The following is a 19,258-nucleotide window of genomic DNA, read 5'->3' on the forward strand; positions in this document are numbered from 1 at the left end:
ATGGGCGTGAAAGCATGTTTCCCGAGTACCAACTCGCCTTCGGATAATCGTCAGACCGCAAAACCAAGTAACAACCAAAGAGAGCTTTGAGCACATGAAACACTGATGGATAAGTCAACACAGTACGGAGTAAACGGCGAAAAAGAGCCACACTTGTCAAGTCCAAAGGAAATGTTATACAAATACACGAAGCATGCTATATACATACATATATTCAAAATTGGGAAAAGCCAACCCATCATCGTATTCATGGAATAGGGGGAAACGGTGGAAGGCCATTTTATGAATCACTCTAAAGAGACTCTTGTCTTTAAAACATCCAAATATAGCATAACAGAAACGAAAATGCATATGAGAAACAATGCCTGTAGCCGAGAAGCAGAGAATGAAGTAAAGACAAGACCGGGAAAATATCGAAACCCACCGCTAAGAGATGAAGCCGACAAAAGAGGACCAATTCCCAAGCTTGAATAATAGGGACTGTCGTAGCTAAGAGGGTGGGAATTAAAAGAGGAAAAGGGAATGATATAGTTAAACAAGCCAAAAGCGGAAGGGAAAGAGGGAAAAGAATGCAGTTAATTCCTTATAAAACCTCTCCCACAATTTTTGCCGCTTTCTTGTATGTTTCGAGCAATTTTTCGCATTTTTCTCGCTCCGCTTTGATCCCATCATCCTCGTACAGAAGCTCGGGGAAAAGATCTTCTTTGTACAGTTCACTGACCAGTCTGTTCTGAACCACGTCCTTGCTGTGATTGACCAATAAATGCATGATGGCTTTTGGAACCTGATCAGCTATGGTTTCGCGAACAATATTAAAGTAGGATGAAATTAAACGACGGATAAGCTCCGTTTCAAGAGCTTCCCGGTCAGTAAGAGCCGGCTCGGCATCATCCTTCTGTGCCCTGTTAGTGAAAGAGTTTCATATTGGGATAAAGCGAAATGGTGGGGAGCTTACAAGCAATGGCCCATCACCATATTCAGATGGAGCAGCAGCTTCATCTTGAAAAGTGTGTGAAATGGAGGGCGATCTGATTTCGCTGCGACGGAAACTCTGGCTGAAGCTTGGCTCCGTGGAATGGCTGACATGACGCGAGGCCCCTGGAGCAGGGCCAGGAGCAGGAAGAGCACCTTCTTTCCCGAAGAAATAGTTCAGAAAAGAGTCTCGGCCTCCAGTTGGCTGAGCAGCCGCCTGGAATCCGTTGAGCGACGAGGAAATCCTGCTGCCTTCGAGATTGCCAAGGTGAGGCGAATGACTTCTTCCGGCCTTATGTCCGCGAAGTGGGAGCCCCTGTGGTCTTTCATCCTCGTGATGGTCTTCATTTTCATCAGGAGTACCAGTCCCATTCACCCCTCCGATCTCTTTGAGCCGCCTTCTGTCGCGTTTTCGTTTATCCTCTGCCAGAGCAGCTTTCTTTTCTTGCTCTTGCTTGCTTTGGATAACAGATGACATAGCAGCGGCAGCTCCAAGGAAATTGGGGTGATTTGTGTTGATATAGGCGCGTTGGATAGAGATGAGGGATTCCACATAATTGGAACAAGGGCCAAGTCGTTCTCGCAATAGGTCCGAGACAACTTCAATCAACTTGGCCTGCAGGCGCGGGAATCTAGATAACTCGGTTGAGCCACATGTATGGCAGATTTTAATAAGTTCTTCATAAACAAGTTCCACGCATCTTTGACTGGGAATTTCAAGTAATTTAATCTGAGGCTTCACGAGTAAATCAAAAGCGAGTTCGGGAACGAAAAGACTAGGCCTGGGACCGGTCGAATTTCGAATCGCCGTTCTAATGTCAAGTACCGAGAGGTTTTGGGTCGGATCTATGGTCTCGAGGGAATTTCCAAACACAGAGTTGAAAATGTAGTAGATTCGTGCACCGCCACATAGCTCTTTTGTTGAGATTTCAGATGAGGTTCCATCGATGGAAGAGATAAACGAGGAAGCAAAGCGAGTCATAAGTTGTAAAATCAAGGAGCCCCGATGTTCCTTTCCGCTGAACTGTTTATTTCCATAGCTGGCAAGCTCCTGTTGCGTTTGTCCCATCAGCGTGTTCAAGCGAGCTTTGATGTCCGGTAGCCTTTCACGGATATGGCCCATCAATGTAGTGTTAAGTGTTTTTGCCAGATATTGAGTGCCACACCGTATAGCCATGTTTCTATAAGCCGGGTGGTGTCTAAAAAATTCAGCTTCTGCGCTCAAAGCATCAGCGAGTGGTTTCCCGCTTTGGATATCTTGTTGTGAGCGGTTCACAACTCCAATGAAACCCAGCTTCAGCGGATATACGCGGCCTGTAAGAATGTCCATCGCATTCGTGCCATGGTCCATCAAGTCAAGTTTCGTCAAAACACCAATCGTTCTTTTCCCAACAGGGTCGACGTGGCGGGCGAGTTTCAATGCCTCGGAGTTAACGAGATCCACGTTTGCCGGGGATACAGCGAGAATAATGCTGTTGGGTTTCGCAATATATTCGGATATCAGGTTTCGCGTTTGTTTCTCAATATCTGAGGGTTGATCTCCGATTGGGACCTTGGTCAACCCGGGGAGGTCGACTAGCGTAAGGTTGAGAACGTGAGGGGAGAATATCTTCAGATTTATAGGCTGCCGATTTATTCCTTTATTATTTCCTGCAATTCGAGCGGTCTCATTTTCAATTTCATGTTTGACTTGCGAAAAATCTTCATACTTTTTGCCTGGCTGGTGGTGAAACTCTGCCCATTCACCCTGCCCGGCAACAGAGGCGGCGGTATGGGGAATGTTGACTTCATCGTTTTCAGATGTATCGTTACGGTCACTAGGAATGTTGATCAATTGAAGGATTAAGGGACGCCTGGTCACGATTCCGCTGCCGCGCGGGAGAAAATCTCTTCCAACAATATTTTCAAGAACAGAAGATTTTCCGGAGGACTGTGAGCCGACTACCACCTACGGAAAAGGAGTTATTAGCACACGAACCAAAAGCCTTGAGACCTCACTGAGTTGGCAAGTGCCGGCTTACAATCTGAGGCAAGTCGAGGGAATCATTGCCAATGGTGTTAAAAACCAAATCCTGCAACTTATTAACAGTAGACAGCAAGTCTTCTCCCAAGGACGTCATCTTGAAGAGTCTGCCGCTGCTAGTCTCTAGTACCTCGAGGCCTGGCTAGCATGAAATGTTCGGGGGGGGAAATGCCCGGGGGGCGCGATACGGCTGTAACAGGGCAGAGGAGATGCCTAGCAGACGTTGTGGCGGGACAGCTGCTACATGAACCCGCGACCGCAGGAAATTGGCACCGCAGACACGTCGGGCACACAAGGCAGAGATTGACCGGATAGCTGAGGAAATGGAGGACAGAGCAGAGTCCCGTCGATGGAGGTGTTTATTAGGCCGCCGATTTTGCTCTTGCCGGCCGTCGACCTGAAGGCGAACTGACACGTGACGCCCGCGAATCAGATGCCAAGACCCGCCTCGCCACGTGAATTTGGCTTATATAAGCTGATAAGCTGAAAGGTCCGTGCGCCAGTCAAACAGAGCAAACTATGATGTCAGCGATTCTTCAGCGAAAGCAGGATACATCTATATCTCGACGGCAGCATAGTCACAACAGTCAAAAGGATTTGGGGAGATCAGTGCTAATTAGCTAATTCAATGAGTATTATTCTTCTTGGTCGGTTTATTTGCAAAGCGGCCAGGCCAGCTACCATTTCATCACTCAGCCTGAAATCTGCTACGTCTCAATCCACCAGGAGGTCGTTGGTTTCCAAGTCTAATATGGCTGCTGAGATCCGTGAAGCGTGAGCTTCTACAACATCCCATCTCTCTTTGAAGTCAAATGATAAACTGTCATATGATATGGTGCTAACTAAATACCTACTAGTTTGCGCTCCAATGGCATCATCTCAGATGGTCAGTCACCATACCCCATCACAAGATGAACTCCAGCTAAAGTCTCATCCCCCTTCACAGTCTTGGACGACTTCCAGCCCAAATTCAATCTCAAAATCTCCTACCCATCCACCGAAATAAAACTCGGTACCCGCATCCCCACCAGCAAAGCCCAGGACACGCCCACCTACGAATTCCACCCCATCTCCCCTTCCACAGGCAGCGAATCCAACAAAGCCTATAGTCTTGTCCTCACCGACCCAGACGCCAAAAGTCGGGAAGAACCAATCTGGAGCGAATTCTGCCACTGGGTCATCGCAGACGTGTCCGGTCCAGGAACTGGCGGTGCTTCCGCCGGAAAGACCCTGGAGAAGTACATGCCGCCGAGTCCACCCGCTGGCACTGGGTATCACCGGTACGTGTTTGTCCTGCTAAAAGGCGATGCAGACAAAATTGGGCAGCTGCAGGCGCCTAAGGAACGGAAGCATTGGGGCTATGGGAAAGAGAGACATGGTGTTCGACAGTGGGCGTCACGGTATGACTTAGAGGTAGTTGCAGCAAACTTCTTTTTCGCTCAACATGAGTGAGTTAGACTTTTTGGGGAGCTCTAGGGCTCAAACATAAACCCCGAAGTATGAAGATGAAGGATATCTCGACTGTCTTTTGTAATATATAGGATTCTATACGGGCTAAGTGGATATCAATATAGAAACCTGGGGCAGAAAGGAAGTTTTGTAATGAGTTTTGCATTTTGTACTCATTCAGGTTATAATTTCTAATGGCCATAGTATTTCAGGTGGAAAAACGAGCAATTTTCAATATTGACATCAAACTGGAAAATGGCAAAGAATACGAGCCGTCCGAAGCATCAACTATGGGAGCCAGACATCCAAAGTTAATGCGTGCTAATATATGGCATCCCGCGAATAAAGATTTTGTTATCGTTTCGAGCCGAGAAAAATCATGATAGGTGGGGATATGGTGCGCTGAGCCACAAACATCCATTTACTCATCGAGTTCGACGTAGTTAGCGGGGAAGAGGCCACTTTTGCCGTGATATTCGCCATGCCACCAGTCCTCATCGGGAAATTCCTGCGTCGAGACTGTAAGTGGGCATTCGACCATGTGTCACAAAGTACGAACGAGAGGTAGTAAAGGTATGCGAATTCCAAATCGCTCGCCAAAAAGGAAATATCCTAACGTAACAAGGACTGGGAATGGATGACTTACAATATTGATAATTTTAGCACCCTCTGGGAACCCGATCTCGTTATCTTCTCCCGCTTCATAATCGTATAATGCTGTTGCCGTAGGGCGCTGGCTCCTGGAGGGCTCGTGTGGAGCTTGTTGGGTCGGCTCAGGTAGGGGGGCATTTCCCACGGCGCTGCTTGCGGCTTGCTCATGCCCTGCGGCACTATCCTCGACCACTTCGACATAGTTTCTTGGAAACAGGCCTTGTTCCCCTCTAGCATTGACACCCACCCACCAATCCTCGTCGATCATGTCAATATTAGTGACGTATTCTCCTTCGCGGAGCTCGATCTCGTTGTCTTCTGCCTTCTCATAGTCATATTGTACGAGTGCACGAATGCCATCACCCGTTTTAGGGAGTCCATGGCCAGCTGTGGTGGCTTCCGCAACAGCTCTAGCTGGATCGTGCGGTGGTTGAGCTTCAATTTCTTCCTCCTTTGGAGCGTGTTCTACAATAGATCTGGTTGGCAACGGGGTAGGGGGCGAGAACTGTTCCGTGTGAGCATCGGTGACATGTTCCTCTGGTGAACCTCGGCCGACTGGCATGGCTACACGAATTGGTGAACTGGGCGGAATATCGGCGGGTGGCTCCGGGGACGGGGAACGTCGTTGTGGAGGAGGGGGAGGCACTTCCTGGTGAACGTCTTCGTGGCTCTCGTGAGTATCGCTTGGAAGGCCAGGGATCGGGACTGCACGCGGTGGGCTTGGTTTGGTATCGGTGGTCAGCGGTGGAGATGGGGCTGCTCTCTCGTAGGTTGAAACAGGGACTGGAGCACCCATGGGTTGTGTATTTGCAAATCGATCCCGGATCGAGCCAAAATTGCCAGATTCCGCAGATTCCCTTTCCCTTTCCAACTCGCCGGTCTTTTGTTCTGAAACCCCCGTCCCGGACGACCGTCCGGTATGGGTAACCTGAACCGGAGCCCAAGTTTTGCCGCTATAAGAGCTTTTCCAGCCGCCTTCTCCGCTAGTTTGGCTCTGGAGAGGAGCCGGACTGGTGATTATTGGTGGGCTAGGAGCGGCCCCGCCTTGCTTCGCTTTCTTTTCGGCCCACAATTGAGCGGGAGTCTTACCACCCACGTCAGCAAAAGTTCGACTGGCACTTCCTACCACTGGAACAGTAGCCACGGTGTTTGTGTCAAATCCGCCAGGAAGAGGCGCCTTCGTGCCGGCGAATGCCCCGCCTCTACCGAATCCCTTTCCGACTTTGGGTTTAGGGAGGGCTGTGAGCCTTTCCGAGGGCGTAAAAGCAGCTGAACGTTCAGCAAGTGACTTTGGTTCATCACCAGGAGCAGAACCTCCAGTAGCCGCAGGAGAGACCCTGCTTGGTGGTGACATCGTAGGCTCTCCGCCTTGAGATTTGGCCCTAATGGCAGCAATATCAACCTTTCCAACAGGCTGATAAGCGCCCTTTACTGGCTCAGGACGGTCATCCCTGATCTGGCCGGACTCTCGTGCCTGTTTTCTGATTTCGGCAATGTTTACCTTTCCGACTGGTTGGTACCCTCCCCTGACAACATTGCTAGGTACATCATTTTTAGGCGGCCCGGAGCTCGAAAATGACGTTGATGATTGCTGCGACATGAGCTCTTTCATGTTGACTTTGGTTGGCTGATAAGCTGATTGTACTTTTTCTAACTGAGACCTGGTCACGGGAGGCGCATCTGCGCCCCATCCGTCTTCATCTACAGCCTCTTTCTGCACACCTGCAGTTCGACGCGAACTTGTTAGGGGTCTAAAAGAACCGCCAGTGCGAGTGGGTGTGAATGCCGGCTTTGAAGCAACTGGTGGTTTGGAGGCGGCAACAACAGGAGGAGCTGTTGTGGCGGCTGAATACTTCGCTCCTGAGGAATCAGCGACCTTTTGAATAATGCTTTCGGGGGTAAGGTCCCGGTCTGATCGGGCAGTTATCTGAACATGATAACCCTAGCTTTTGTAAGTAGACGTCAAACTGTATACCATGCCACGGGTTTACATACATGCAAAACTTTTGAAACGGCAGCGAGATGGCTTGTGAAATAGCCCTTTGTTCGCTCTGGAACACCTTCCCCACACCATGCGATAAGGACATTCTTTGGTAGAGCCGTATTTGGGTCTTTCACTTTCACAAAAGCGAATTGGATCCTTCCTTCGGAGAACTCCTCGATAAGATCTATCAACTCTCCCTCTGTATCCAAAACCGTCAGTGCCAAACAGAGCCATGATGTCGGACCAATTGACACAACGAACCTCCTGTGGTGTGAACTTTTAGAACACTCTCCTTGGTTGAAGTGTCCTGAAATGCGCTCGCAAGGGGAGCGGAGACAGTGAACACTGCCCACTGTCCGTAGGTGCCAGATTCTGCGGCGGGGCCTGAGGGTGCAGGGGCGGTCACAACGGACTGGTAGCTTTTAGTTATCGAATGCCCATTTGTTGATAGGTTGAGAGTGGCCATGGTTGATTAGGGGGCGGGACGGGCGTCCTAGACAACGGGAGCGAGGAACTGCGGGATGCTTCACGGATCAACCACTGGATTGAAGTTGGTTTCGGGGGAGGTTAACCCGTCGAATACTCACCCAAACTGCCGCGATCAAACAGGTTGCCGGCTCAGTAGGAAGTAGGATGCCGGCAGGCAGATGCGGTTAATCTCGTAGTAGATGATAGTCAACGGTCCCTGTTTGATATCCTGATCTCAAGGAGCAGTGGTTGGAGCAGCTGGGATACAATACGCATGGTTCGAGCCGCAGTCAACAAGCGTTACGTAACAAGTGGGCGCACTAGCCTTGATTCGGCCATATATGCCGCTGTTTTACCATCCCAGCCACAAGTCGATGACTAAGTGCAGTGGCTTGCCTCCGTGCCTCTGATTCGGTGACCAAGCTGTCATGTGATGCTATGACTCAGTATTTGTAGCATTCTAATTGGCTCTCGTAGGACAAGCGAGCCGTGGCGCCACACTCGCCCATAACACGCAGTTTTCGTCGCAACCCCTCCACACGCCAGCTTCCTGATTTCTTCCTGACACGTCGCTCTTCCATCGACTCTCCCGTCTCCCATCACCAGTGTTGTCTCTCTTCGAGCTTCAAGTTTCCTTTTATCAGTGCGTGGTCGAGCAAGGTAGTCTACTTACCTGTTGCTGTGTGGTTGCTGTTTCTTTCGAGTGTTTTCACTTGCCCGACGTGTCTGCCAGATTGTGAATTTTCAAATTTCTCTATTTTTCGCTTTCCAGAGTTCTCTTCAGCTGCACATATCAGTATTATCCTGTTGCCGCCTTTTCTTGGTTTCCTATCAAGCCATTGGCAGCAACGACGCTGAATTCTTGCCCAGTTTCCCGCCTCTCTGGGCGGTTTCGAGGGCTATATACGAGTAGTACTCGAACCCATCCAGCTTGTCCTCACGTCGTCTATTTCCGCAAGTCTAGCTTCTAAACCCAGGGGCCGGATTATCCAATGTGCTATTTTCCCGCTTGAATTTGCGTTATATTTCTTGTGTTTCCTTTCTAGAGCCAAAGACCCTCCCTGGAGGGTGGTCAGATCCGACTTTCGTCAAGAACTTGGGTCTCTGATCCAGTACACTTGCCGCCCTGCAGGCACCCTACCGAACAATGACAGATCGTGCCGGATCTCCTAGCAGCTCGGGTTCTTCTTTCGATCCGTATTCGGCGGATTCCCCAGAAGGCCCGATGGACAATCTAACCGGGAATTTGAGCCGAGATCCCCGGTCTTTTGATTCCCAGGCGACTCCTTATAATAATGAATCATCTTCCTCCATTCCGGGAGGTTTTCATGAGCCATCGAGTCGAGATAACGTTCCATTCCCAGAACAGGATGACCATCAATTTCGAAAAAGGAAACGCGAGGACCGACTATCGCAAGAAGACCTAGTGCCTCATATGGAAAACGGCGGTTTTAATAGGACCGAAGATGGTTCTCAGTTCCCTACCGGCCTTTCGCCATCAAGCCGGAACAAGCGTGCTAGGTTCAATGTGGCCACTTCCGAAGTGCGTGACCATTTTCTTGATAAAATAAAACTTCCAGGAGAAATTTGGCAATATATTTTTACATTTCTTCCACCCACGTCCCTTGGCTGTGTTCTGCAAGTCAATCGTGCCTTTAAGGAGCTGCTTACTGCAGACTTAACAGAGTTGTCTGCTAAAGGCGCAACTCCTCGTTCATTGAAATATGTTCATCCAAACTACATTTGGTCTTCATCTCGAAAGACCTTTCATCCTGGTATGCCACGCCCCCTTTCAACTCTATCTGAGCTGGATATGTGGCGGCTTGTTCGCGGAACTGCCTGCCAGTTTTGCAAAAAAGCTGGTTTTATTTCTTCGTCCGAAACTTCCATGTGGGAAGGTGGCCCGGGACCTACTGGAATACGAATTATTTGGCCCTTCGCTGCCCGACTTTGTGCAGAATGCATTCAAAATAACTGTGAAAAGGTTAGCACCGCCCTGAAATAGCATCGCGGCTGGTTGATTATTGAAGCTAATGAGCACCTAGGAAATGGATCTTCTCTTCTCTTCTACGTTGCCCACTCTCCTTGTTCCTGCTATTCCATTCGCTTTTTTCACGCCTTCAATGAATTTCGTCTCTTCCGTCGTCCTCCGGTCAAATCAGCCCCCAACGGGCTTGAGTTTAACAAAATTTTACCTCAAATCCCATATCGAGGCGATGAGAGCTAAATTCGAGGAAGTAAAGACGCTCGGATCCGCAACCGCGGAGGAATGGGTCAAAGGCTTAGAAGGGAACGGGAAGGAAAAAATTGCAGATTCAGCCAGGTGGGAACAATGGGAACTGACAGGAGGCCTTCGCTCCGTGCGGACCGCCAATACCTTTCAGTCCGGGCGGCCTAGCGTGGATTATGTCGAATCTGGTGGCCAGAGCTCCAGCACCATTGGATCTAATTCAGGAGTTTCAAGCCCTCCCAGCGGTAACTTTCCGCATCGTCGTGGACGACCTTCTTTGTCTTCAAATACACATGGTAAGCGAAATCCTAGCTACTTTTTACCCTTCTGGATACCCGGCAAATAGCCGTTTTCTTTTGCTGTTTCTTCTGTAATACTGGAACTTTCCGACGTTTTTTTCCCTTGAAAAATACTCCTAATGGTTGGAACATACAAGTCAACCACGCGACGCGCTGTTAAAATTTATTGTGCAAACACTTTTCTTCTTCGCGCACACTGACTCCTGCTGCAGTCAAAACACTTAGCAATTCTGTGCCAGCATCCTCGCATCACAGGTCAGAGCGCAGTATTCGAGAGGTTAACGAGGCAAAGTCCAACAGGAGAGCAGAAATTGAACGCAGGTGTGCAGAACTTGACCCACCATTGAGCGCATCAGTTTTAGGCCATATGGACTCTTTCCAAGCTGCTATCCAGATCCCGCATCCGTTTACGGATCGAGATTGGGATATATTGAAGCCACGTTTGCTGGCTCAAAGGGAGGTTGCTGAGCGTCGCGAATTGGAGCGTGTCAAGCAAGATAAGATCCTGCAAGCAAAATCGGAAGAGCGACGACAGCAAGAAGCTCAGCTTAAGGAAGCCAAAGACTTGCTTGATAAAGAGTGGGACGAGGTTCAGAAACCCATCCGTGAACGCATGGCAACATATGCAGACGAGATAATCCGTGAAGGTTGGCGAGATGGCGATGGAGTTACCAAGGACAAATGCCCCAAATTTGCCGCCGATGTGCTGATGTATGTTCGCAATAAGTTTTATAGCGACCTTGTGAAGGAAGACGCTCTGGCACGTAGCCTTGGCAACGCGATTGAGGAAGACCGTCCTGGTGCGCCACCTAAACGAAAGCTCATCCTCGAGAATATGAAATGGATATTTGACCAGAAAATCAAGCCTCTCACGGACCCACACCAGAAAGAATTGTTTCTCTGCAATGGCTGCGAGAACAATTCCAAGTACTACGGTTTCGAAGGAGTTGTGCAGCATTATGCAGCAAAACATACAAGTGTGCTCAGTTTGGGAAGTGTCGTCGTGCACTGGCGCGCTGAGTGGCCTGAAAATCCCCCGTTCCATCCCAACCCGAACGCAGCGAGAGCTCTAATGTTCGCAATGCCTCGGCCAACCATGGGCCAGCCGAATCACGGCTATCAAGCAAACCCAATTGCCCCGGATACTTATCCACAGATGTCTCCGGCACCGTATAGGAGGACACCGTATGGTACTCCATATGCTTACGGAACAGGTCCCTACCGCCCACCCTCTCCTGCGGGCTCACAATACTATCCTCCCCAGCCAGGAAGCTACGCATTCAGTGCTCCGCAGCCTGGCTATCCTCCCAATGGTCCCTACGATCCACATGCCCAACCACCCCCGGTTTATGGCTCTCCTTACCCTGGCCCAGGATACCCTCCGCCATATCCTGGCCCTGATGCGAGAGCACCAGTGCCACCAGCGCCTTACCCTACTCATTATGGGCCACACCCTCATATTCCACCATTTGGTGCGCCATTTAGCGGAAATCCCCTTGCCCAACGCCCGGGAGCTGCACCTTCAAACCCACACAAATCGAATCCTAATAGTCAGGCTTTCGGGTTCTATCAATCTCAGGTGGACGAGCTTGCGAAAAATGCTCGGGCTATTTGGAACGGCACTTCTGGAATCAAAGATCTTCCTCACAATGTTAGAGCTCATGTTTTGCTGCACCACGTGGCTGCTCGATTTGCAGAGCGTTATAACCACGACCCGCCTCTTGCGCTCATTTCGGACGCTCTCAGTGCACACCCACAGATGAAACCCATTAGGAATTTATGCGGGTTAGTTTGCAAATCGTGTTCAAATCCCAATTCATCCCACGGACGACGCGGTCGTGGGCACGATCGTAAACCTTTTACCTTACCTGCCGTTGTAAGCCATTTTCTCTCGGTACACTTGGCTAGAGACGACCCGCCACCAGATTGGAAAACACAAATGGTGGCCTTACCCGATGATTCCGTTATCTCCTCTTTGAATCAGACCCCGGGTATGGACCAGGCAAAATTTCACTTGGTCATGGCGGCGTTCCCATGGGTATTTGGATCTAAGATGCCGAATGCCCCAATTAACACCGCCCCCAAAGATGATCGGCCTCCTTTAAAGAAAGAACACCGAGGTGTTGGCCGAGGTCAACCACGTATCAAATACGAGTCTCGTGCTGCTGAGCCTAACCCCAGTTTACCAGAAGGTCATCACAGCCAGTTAGAGGTGGCTGTAGACGATTTCCCCAAGTTTATCGAGTCCCCGTTGGGCGAAGGCGTCAAGCCTCTTGAACCTCCGAAAGACAGTGAATATGACCCCCACCGACCTGCATTTATCGATCCGCCGCGAGATCAGTATGGCCGGTTTGATAGTCGCCGTGCACGCCCCAAAGCTATCCTAACGGCTCCTATTCAAGATGCGCGTTTGAATGACCCAGGCCATGCTGGACCACCAGCTGAGCCACCTAGTTCTGAGCCTCACACTGACGCTGCAAGACTCACGCATCGCCCCATTACTAGGGGCTCAAAGGCCAGTTTAAATGACATTGGAGTGGCTACTGGGATTATTGGTGACACGAGTGGAGATACTGAGCGCCCTGTAACACATACCCGAAATGTGTCAGAGGATGGCGAAGTGCCTGAACCTGTGCATAGTAAAAGTGGGCAGACCAAACCGAATTCTCCGGTGGAAGAACTCAGTGCCGCCGAACGCTTCCTCAGCAGTTTCGTCCCCGGCCAAGATCTAGAAGATTACAAGCCTGCGACGGGTGACGTAGATCGGTCCAATGATCAGTCCAGGGCCAAATGGCTTGACCTTGAAGATGGGGACGAACGTCGCTGGCGGACCGATGCTGGTGGGACTGCGGAGGGTAGCGTCGTGGGCGACGTACCTCGAGGTGGGAGACCCAACTGGGGCGCGCGAACGAATAGTCCTTCTACGATTCGCGGCTATCGTGATTTTGAACAACGCTTCGAGCCGCCTGACCATAGTACAGGCAGCGTCCGACGCGGTGGAATAACACCGCCCGACCCTGGAGAAGCACGCAACGGAAGACGAGCTGTTGCCTATTCAGATTCCCGTCACCAACCCGATCACTATGCACGGCGTCCTCATAGCAGATTTGATAGGTATGAAGCTCAAAGGCAAGAATCGCTTCGTCCTCGGTCCCGATCCCCTGCAGTCCAGGATACCCTCCAAATTGAAGCACCATTCTATCGTGACCGAAGTCCGAGAGAACGGGGTAGACGACCAGTTTATTCAGATTATCCTCCCAGTGAAACGTACTACGATCGCGTCCCGCTCGAACAACAGGGTCCATATACACGTCTACCCCATCAACCACCTTACCAATACATGGAGGACTCTAGATACGCGGAGAGGCCGTACGATGGAGCGGTTGAATACATCCCTGTTCGAGTAAGCGGTCGTGAACCCCAAAATCCTACGACGTACTATATCGAGCGCCCTATTCACCGGGAAGCTCCCAAGGAGTACGTTGACTATGAAATGGAGTATCGACGCCAACCCATTTACGACGAGCCAGGACAGTATTACCCTCCAGAGACGATTCCTCGACATACTGAAGCGCCTGGACCTGTACCACGCCGCGCTCGGTACCGTTAAAGGACGCTATTCTTGGTCCTACATACGTGATCAAGAAAGCACTAGTCATTCTCATTTTACCTCGTATCAGTACACCAAGGGCTCCAGCTTTCAGATCCTTCCTGGGCCTCACTTTTACCAATTTATTTCTTTGGGCAGATTTTAATTCCGTTATGAGTCGCTAAGACAGAACTCGTTCTGTACAAAAAGGTTTCTCGTGTCTGCTAGCCATTGATCTTCCCAGCGTGTGGGGGAAAGATGTTCTCATCTTTTGTTATTTTGTCGTCGGCTATCGCCGGGGAACATGTACTACGGAAGGCTTCGCTTTCTTGTATTCTTCCATGCTTTGTGCCATTGCCGTGCGGGCTTGTCACGAAGCTGCGTGGTACTTCGGCCAATTCTCCTCCCGGTGCCGCTATCTGTCTCTTTCTATTCCTCTTTTGCTATTCCCGCCATCACAGAGCAAATCGAAAGATTTGCAACCCAAACTGTGGCTGACAGAGCGTGGAAATGGAATACGATTGCAAACTTGCAACGAAACAGCGTGCTGGTGTATCTTCTTTTTCGGTGTTCCTGAGTTCTTTTTCGATCCATATATCTCCGGTTCTCGTTCTTGGGCCTTTCGCCGGGAATATTCCATGTTCATGTGCTGATAATACTAATATCAAAACGTGTATTATTATCAAGTTTGTGTCTTTGTTTGACTTGCGCTTTTCCCGCTCTGGTATGTACTTAATGGTCTAGTAATAAGCTGCCCTGTTGAAATAGCTCCCATGGCAAGATTTTCGATCCTCTATCAAGTATTGCTCTCAAAGGCTTCTGCCAACTCAGGCTAGGGCACAGTGTTGCCAAATGTCGAAATCATTCTCAAGCATTGGATCACAGCCAGCGAGCACCACAAGCTTGAACATGGTGATGATGATTCCAAGCCTTGTCCAAGTGCCGATAGTGTAAATGTGACACGGCATCACCCATCTCGTACTACGATTTGGCCGAATTGTTGGAAATTTGCCATGTCAGCGACCATCGGCGAGCTCCGTCGTCCTGGGCAGGATCACCGATACAGCGCTTGTCTTGTGCCTGGCCCTTAAACCTGCGTAACTTAAAAAGACGCCACCAAACCGAGCGTCGTGACTCGGGCTGGGTGTGAGCTTCATCTCTTCGTCTTTGAGGGTAGTCGTGCATCTTTATTCCATATTCCTCGATTGTGATTTTGTTTGGCAGTAAATAGCAGGTTGAGGCCAAGCCCTTGATTTGCGTCCCACTCGACAATGGCCCCTCCTCACTTGGACGCGTCCGATGTTGATGAGACGAATAACGGAACCTCAACACCACCGGCTCACAGTCCCTTCGACCCTGCGGGCAACGGCGCCGAACACTCTGACGAAAGCATGGACGGCCCTTCAAGCGAGAATGACCCTTCAAACAGCGTGACTTCGCCCATCCTGCCGCGCGACCGACAGCGACGAACGGCCACCTACGATTATGCGTACGAGAAATCCGTGAGCCATGCCGAAGCCAAATTGTTCTACCAGCGCCACCAGCTGGCCTATCGCCCTGCCGACGGAGAATTACCCCAGAGCCCTCCTTTACTCCCCAGATCGTCGACGATACCCGTATCCAATGCTGTGGAATATGACTCTCCTACCCGAACCGCGAGCACCGCATCGCGTCTGAGCAGCCAAGGTCACATCCTCCCACCGCCTAGTCAATATGCGATCTCGGTGCCGCTCGCGACAAATGTGCCCCGGAGTGAAAGTATAGCTGCAGCAGACCAGTCTGCACGTAGTCATGCACTGCACCCCGCTCCGCCCCATGAAGCTGAATCGCGTTTACTCTCTTCGCAGGGAATACATGGTGCTGGCGCCGGATTTGGGGTTGGTCAAAGGAGCCGGAGGGTTTGTCACCCAGTGACGATGCGATAACGGCTGAGCTGAGTGTGATTTGCCACAAGATTCAGTCGTTGCTGGACACTCGACATAAATATATGAGATCGTCGCTACAGAGACTGGGCGATAACCCAAGGGATGAACCAGGCTGGAATGTTTACCCTCCGCCTCCAGAGCCGGCTTGGGGAGAACTTGGGGAGCCAACGGGCGCCAATAGCATGTCGAATAGTATGGTGATGCCTCCCAAGAATACCGGGCCTGAAAATGATAGTGGTCCAACTCAAGTCCGCAAAAAGAGGAAGCCAGGGCAAAACATCGGTGAGGATTTTGATATGGGCGATCTCTTGCCATTGCCAGAATCGTCATCTATGACATTCAAATTGGATGATACTAGTGTTTATCAAGTATACGAGTCTGCCGAAGCCCGTGAATTGAATCAACCGACCGTCCAAGTCCCTTCGCTGAGAGATTTTTATATGGATTTGGACGCCACCCTCGATGTTTCAACAGACGGTCCCATCAAGTCCTTCGCTTTCAAGCGGCTTTCATATTTGGAAGGGAAGTTTCAACTTCATGCGCTGTTGAACGAGTATCAAGAGATAGCTGACAGCAAGAAAGTCCCGCACAGGGACTTTTACAATGTCCGAAAGGTGGACACTCACGTTCACCATTCAGCTTGCATGAATCAGAAGCACCTTCTGCGGTTCATCAAAAGTAAAATGAAGAAATCACCTGATGAAGTTGTATTGTTTAGAGATGGAAAGCATCTGACCTTGCGGGAGGTCTTCGAAAGTATTAATCTCACAGCCTACGATTTGAGCATTGATACCCTTGACATGCACGTAAGTTTTTTGCCGTTCTATCAGTTTATCTCGTATATCATAACTGACAAAGCGAATCGCAGGCCCACACCGATAGTTTCCATCGTTTTGACAAGTTCAACCTCAAATATAATCCTATCGGAGAATCCCGTCTACGAGAGATCTTCCTCAAAACAGATAACTATATAAAAGGCCGATACCTGGCTGAAATTACTAAAGAAGTCATTGCCGATCTGGAGTCGAGCAAGTATCAGATGGCCGAATGGCGCATCTCTATATACGGCCGCTCTATGGATGAATGGGATAAGCTCGCCGCCTGGGTTGTTGATAATAGATTGTTTTCGCCCAATATCCGATGGTTGATACAAGTTCCACGTCTCTACGATGTCTACAAGTCAAATGGCATCATTGATAATTTCGAGGCCATTATAAAGAATGTCTTCCAACCGCTGTTCGAAGTGACCCAAGATCCAAATAGCCATCCAAAATTGCATATCTTCTTACAGCGAGTTGTTGGTTTTGACAGCGTTGACGACGAAAGCAAAGCTGAGCGTCGACTATACCGGAAATTCCCTATTCCTAAACAATGGGACACCAAACAGAACCCACCGTACAGCTACTGGATATATTTCATGTTTGCGAACATGGCATCATTGAATCACTGGCGGAAACAGCGTGGTTTCAATACCTTTGTATTGCGACCTCACTGTGGTGAGGCGGGTGATCCTGATCATCTTGCATCCGCGTTCCTTTGCTGTTCAGGCATCAGCCACGGCATCCTGCTTCGCAAAGTCCCTTTGCTGCAATATTTGTTCTATCTTGATCAGGTTGGGATTGCCATGTCCCCGTTGAGCAACAATGCTCTGTTCCTGACCTATGAGAGGAATCCTTTTGCCACATTTTTTAGGCGAGGCCTAAATGTGTCGCTGTCCACTGACGACCCACTGCAGTTTGCTTTTACCAAAGAGCCATTGATTGAAGAGTACGCTGTCGCTGCGCAGATATACAAATTTAGCGCGGTGGATATGTGTGAACTGGCCAAACATTCTGTGGACCAGAGTGGATTTGAGCTATCTCTGAAGCAGAGATGGCTGGGTCAAAACTGCCATCTGCCTGGAGTAGTGGGCAATAACATGGCCAAGACCAACGTCCCTGATATTAGGGAGGCATTTAGATATGAGACTCTACTTGGAGAACTTGGCCTGTAAGAATACTCACATTGGTTAACACATGGCGGAGTAACACTGCTAATCATTCAATGGTAGGATTGAGCGATACGCATTGAGTTCAGTTACTCAACCGCAGACACCAAAGACTGCAGCGCTCAATAAACAATGGCAGAATACGCAGGCTGCGTCCCCGACTTTATCTGGCAAAGTTGGCTCTCTGGGGGGTGCTGGGCCGTCAGGCGTATCACTTCCCTCCTTAACATCGAACCAGGGCGGGTATGGACCGGCAGGTAATGCATCATCCCCGAACTTTCTAACAAATTCTGCGCGGCTCCCAACCAGCATACCCTTTTCAGAGTATCCGCAGAATAGCAATATTCAATCGGCACCACAGCAGCAGCAGGGCTGGGATGCGACACTGCCATGGGTGACGCCTATCCCTTTGGCACATGCGCAGAACGCGTCCATTCCGCAAGAGGTGCCCTCACCATCCACGTTGACTACGCCTCTAATAGATCAGAGAATTTTTCCCGGAATAGTGCATGCGCGGGTGAGACGGAGCAGTAGCTTGCACAATGCTGATAATGTTGCGGGGGTCGATGATATGGAAAGCAAGTCGCCAGAGGCGGAGGGAAGCGGGATTGATGGTGATGCTGACGATAGCCCTCATTTTGAGGACAAGCAGCCGACGTGGGGGAGAGTGGAAGATCATGATGACGACGATTAAGGATTCCTAGCCGCGTTGGAAGTACTTATTCTGGCGGCGAATTTTTGTTTTACGTCCGAATGGCGTTGTTATAGTTGTCTTTTGGGGGTGAGGAGTCGACAACGGGTATTCAATCCCTGATTTCCTCCGATTGACTATGTGCCCTTGACCCAATATAAACCTCTATAGCTTTAAAATTACAATTGAAATAGGTTGGTGAAGCGTTTTGCTGCATAAGCCATGTCTAAAATTGCATGCGCAAGGTTAGGTATTAAGGTTGTTTAGACCCGGGAGCCTGAAAATCAACAGGCAAAGGGATCCCCAGGCTTGAATCCTCTTTTCCACCAATCTAAACTGTCTGGCTCTTCAGACGAGAATAAACTTGAATCTCAGCTTAAAAAAGATTAAGGCTGATCCTATCCGTAATCTCAATTGTCTTTCAGTTTCGGCCCAACTTGCGCTGACACGTTTGATATGCCAGCCCAATGGTCTCCTAGCTCCTTGAGTCCATGAAACGCGATCTTTATTACGCTCTATTTCATCTTCATCTTCATCTTCTTCATGATCTTCTCTTCTTCTGTTTGCCGCGACGAGATGACTAAACGTACCACACTAGTCCCAGACTGGCCTAGCTTACAAAGACAGACCAGGCTCGACTCATTACTAATCCGGCTTGGTCCCCGCTAGCGCCAAACTGCAGGTGGGGTACATTGATGGTGAGTGATTTATTCTTAGCATCCCTGTTTTTAAAAGAGGGTCTCCAAAGCTTACCCCAAAACGCTGAAAAGGAGCTTCACGCCTGGTCTTCTCTTTATTCCCTCGCCTCTCTATCAGCCTTGTTCTCTTTGCCTGGTCTGTTCTCGTTCATGCAGCGAGCGGACTTGTCGGTCGTTCCACGGAGTTATTATTCCTTTTTACGACTTGGTGCAATCGCTCACCGTCTTCCAAGTTTCGTGTGGGTCGATGCCAGCAAATGATCCTGTTGTTTCGACCGTGACAGCAGAAGCA

At 49.8% G+C, this 19,258-nt stretch overlaps 5 protein-coding genes across 5 annotated transcripts; 3 read left to right on the forward strand and 2 right to left on the reverse strand.

Annotated features, from left to right (window-relative positions):
* Positions 1-583: 583 nt before the first annotated feature.
* UREG_01444 (DNM1 protein) lies at positions 584-3,092 on the reverse strand (the record flags this gene model as incomplete). The annotated part of the gene is made up of 3 exons (XM_002541882.1): positions 584-895; positions 956-2,920; positions 2,994-3,092. 3 exons carry the CDS (start codon positions 3,090-3,092, stop codon positions 584-586), a joined length of 2,376 nt encoding a protein of 791 aa, XP_002541928.1.
* A 654-nt stretch (positions 3,093-3,746) lies between these two features.
* On the forward strand, positions 3,747-4,447 carry UREG_01445 (uncharacterized protein; the record flags this gene model as incomplete). The annotated part of the gene is made up of 3 exons (XM_002541883.1): positions 3,747-3,769; positions 3,853-3,881; positions 3,942-4,447. The coding sequence occupies 3 exons, from the start codon at positions 3,747-3,749 to the stop codon at positions 4,445-4,447; spliced, it is 558 nt and encodes a 185-aa protein (XP_002541929.1).
* A 418-nt stretch (positions 4,448-4,865) lies between these two features.
* Positions 4,866-7,545, reverse strand: UREG_01446 (uncharacterized protein; the record flags this gene model as incomplete). The annotated part of the gene is made up of 4 exons (XM_002541884.1): positions 4,866-4,952; positions 5,091-7,037; positions 7,091-7,278; positions 7,341-7,545. 4 exons carry the CDS (start codon positions 7,543-7,545, stop codon positions 4,866-4,868), a joined length of 2,427 nt encoding a protein of 808 aa, XP_002541930.1.
* Positions 7,546-8,694: 1,149 nt separating this feature from the next.
* Positions 8,695-13,686, forward strand: UREG_01447 (uncharacterized protein; the record flags this gene model as incomplete). Its single annotated transcript, XM_002541885.1, has 3 exons — positions 8,695-9,531; positions 9,593-10,073; positions 10,289-13,686. The coding sequence occupies 3 exons, from the start codon at positions 8,695-8,697 to the stop codon at positions 13,684-13,686; spliced, it is 4,716 nt and encodes a 1,571-aa protein (XP_002541931.1).
* A 1,250-nt stretch (positions 13,687-14,936) lies between these two features.
* On the forward strand, positions 14,937-18,271 carry UREG_01448 (AMP deaminase 2; the record flags this gene model as incomplete). Its single annotated transcript, XM_002541886.1, has 4 exons — positions 14,937-15,563; positions 15,671-16,396; positions 16,459-17,579; positions 17,641-18,271. 4 exons carry the CDS (start codon positions 14,937-14,939, stop codon positions 18,269-18,271), a joined length of 3,105 nt encoding a protein of 1,034 aa, XP_002541932.1.
* Between the last annotated feature and the right edge of the window lie 987 nt (positions 18,272-19,258).

Source organism: Uncinocarpus reesii, genomic scaffold (genome assembly GCF_000003515.1).
Source record: "Uncinocarpus reesii 1704 scaffold_1 genomic scaffold, whole genome shotgun sequence".
NCBI lineage: Eukaryota > Fungi > Ascomycota > Eurotiomycetes > Onygenales > Onygenaceae > Uncinocarpus > Uncinocarpus reesii.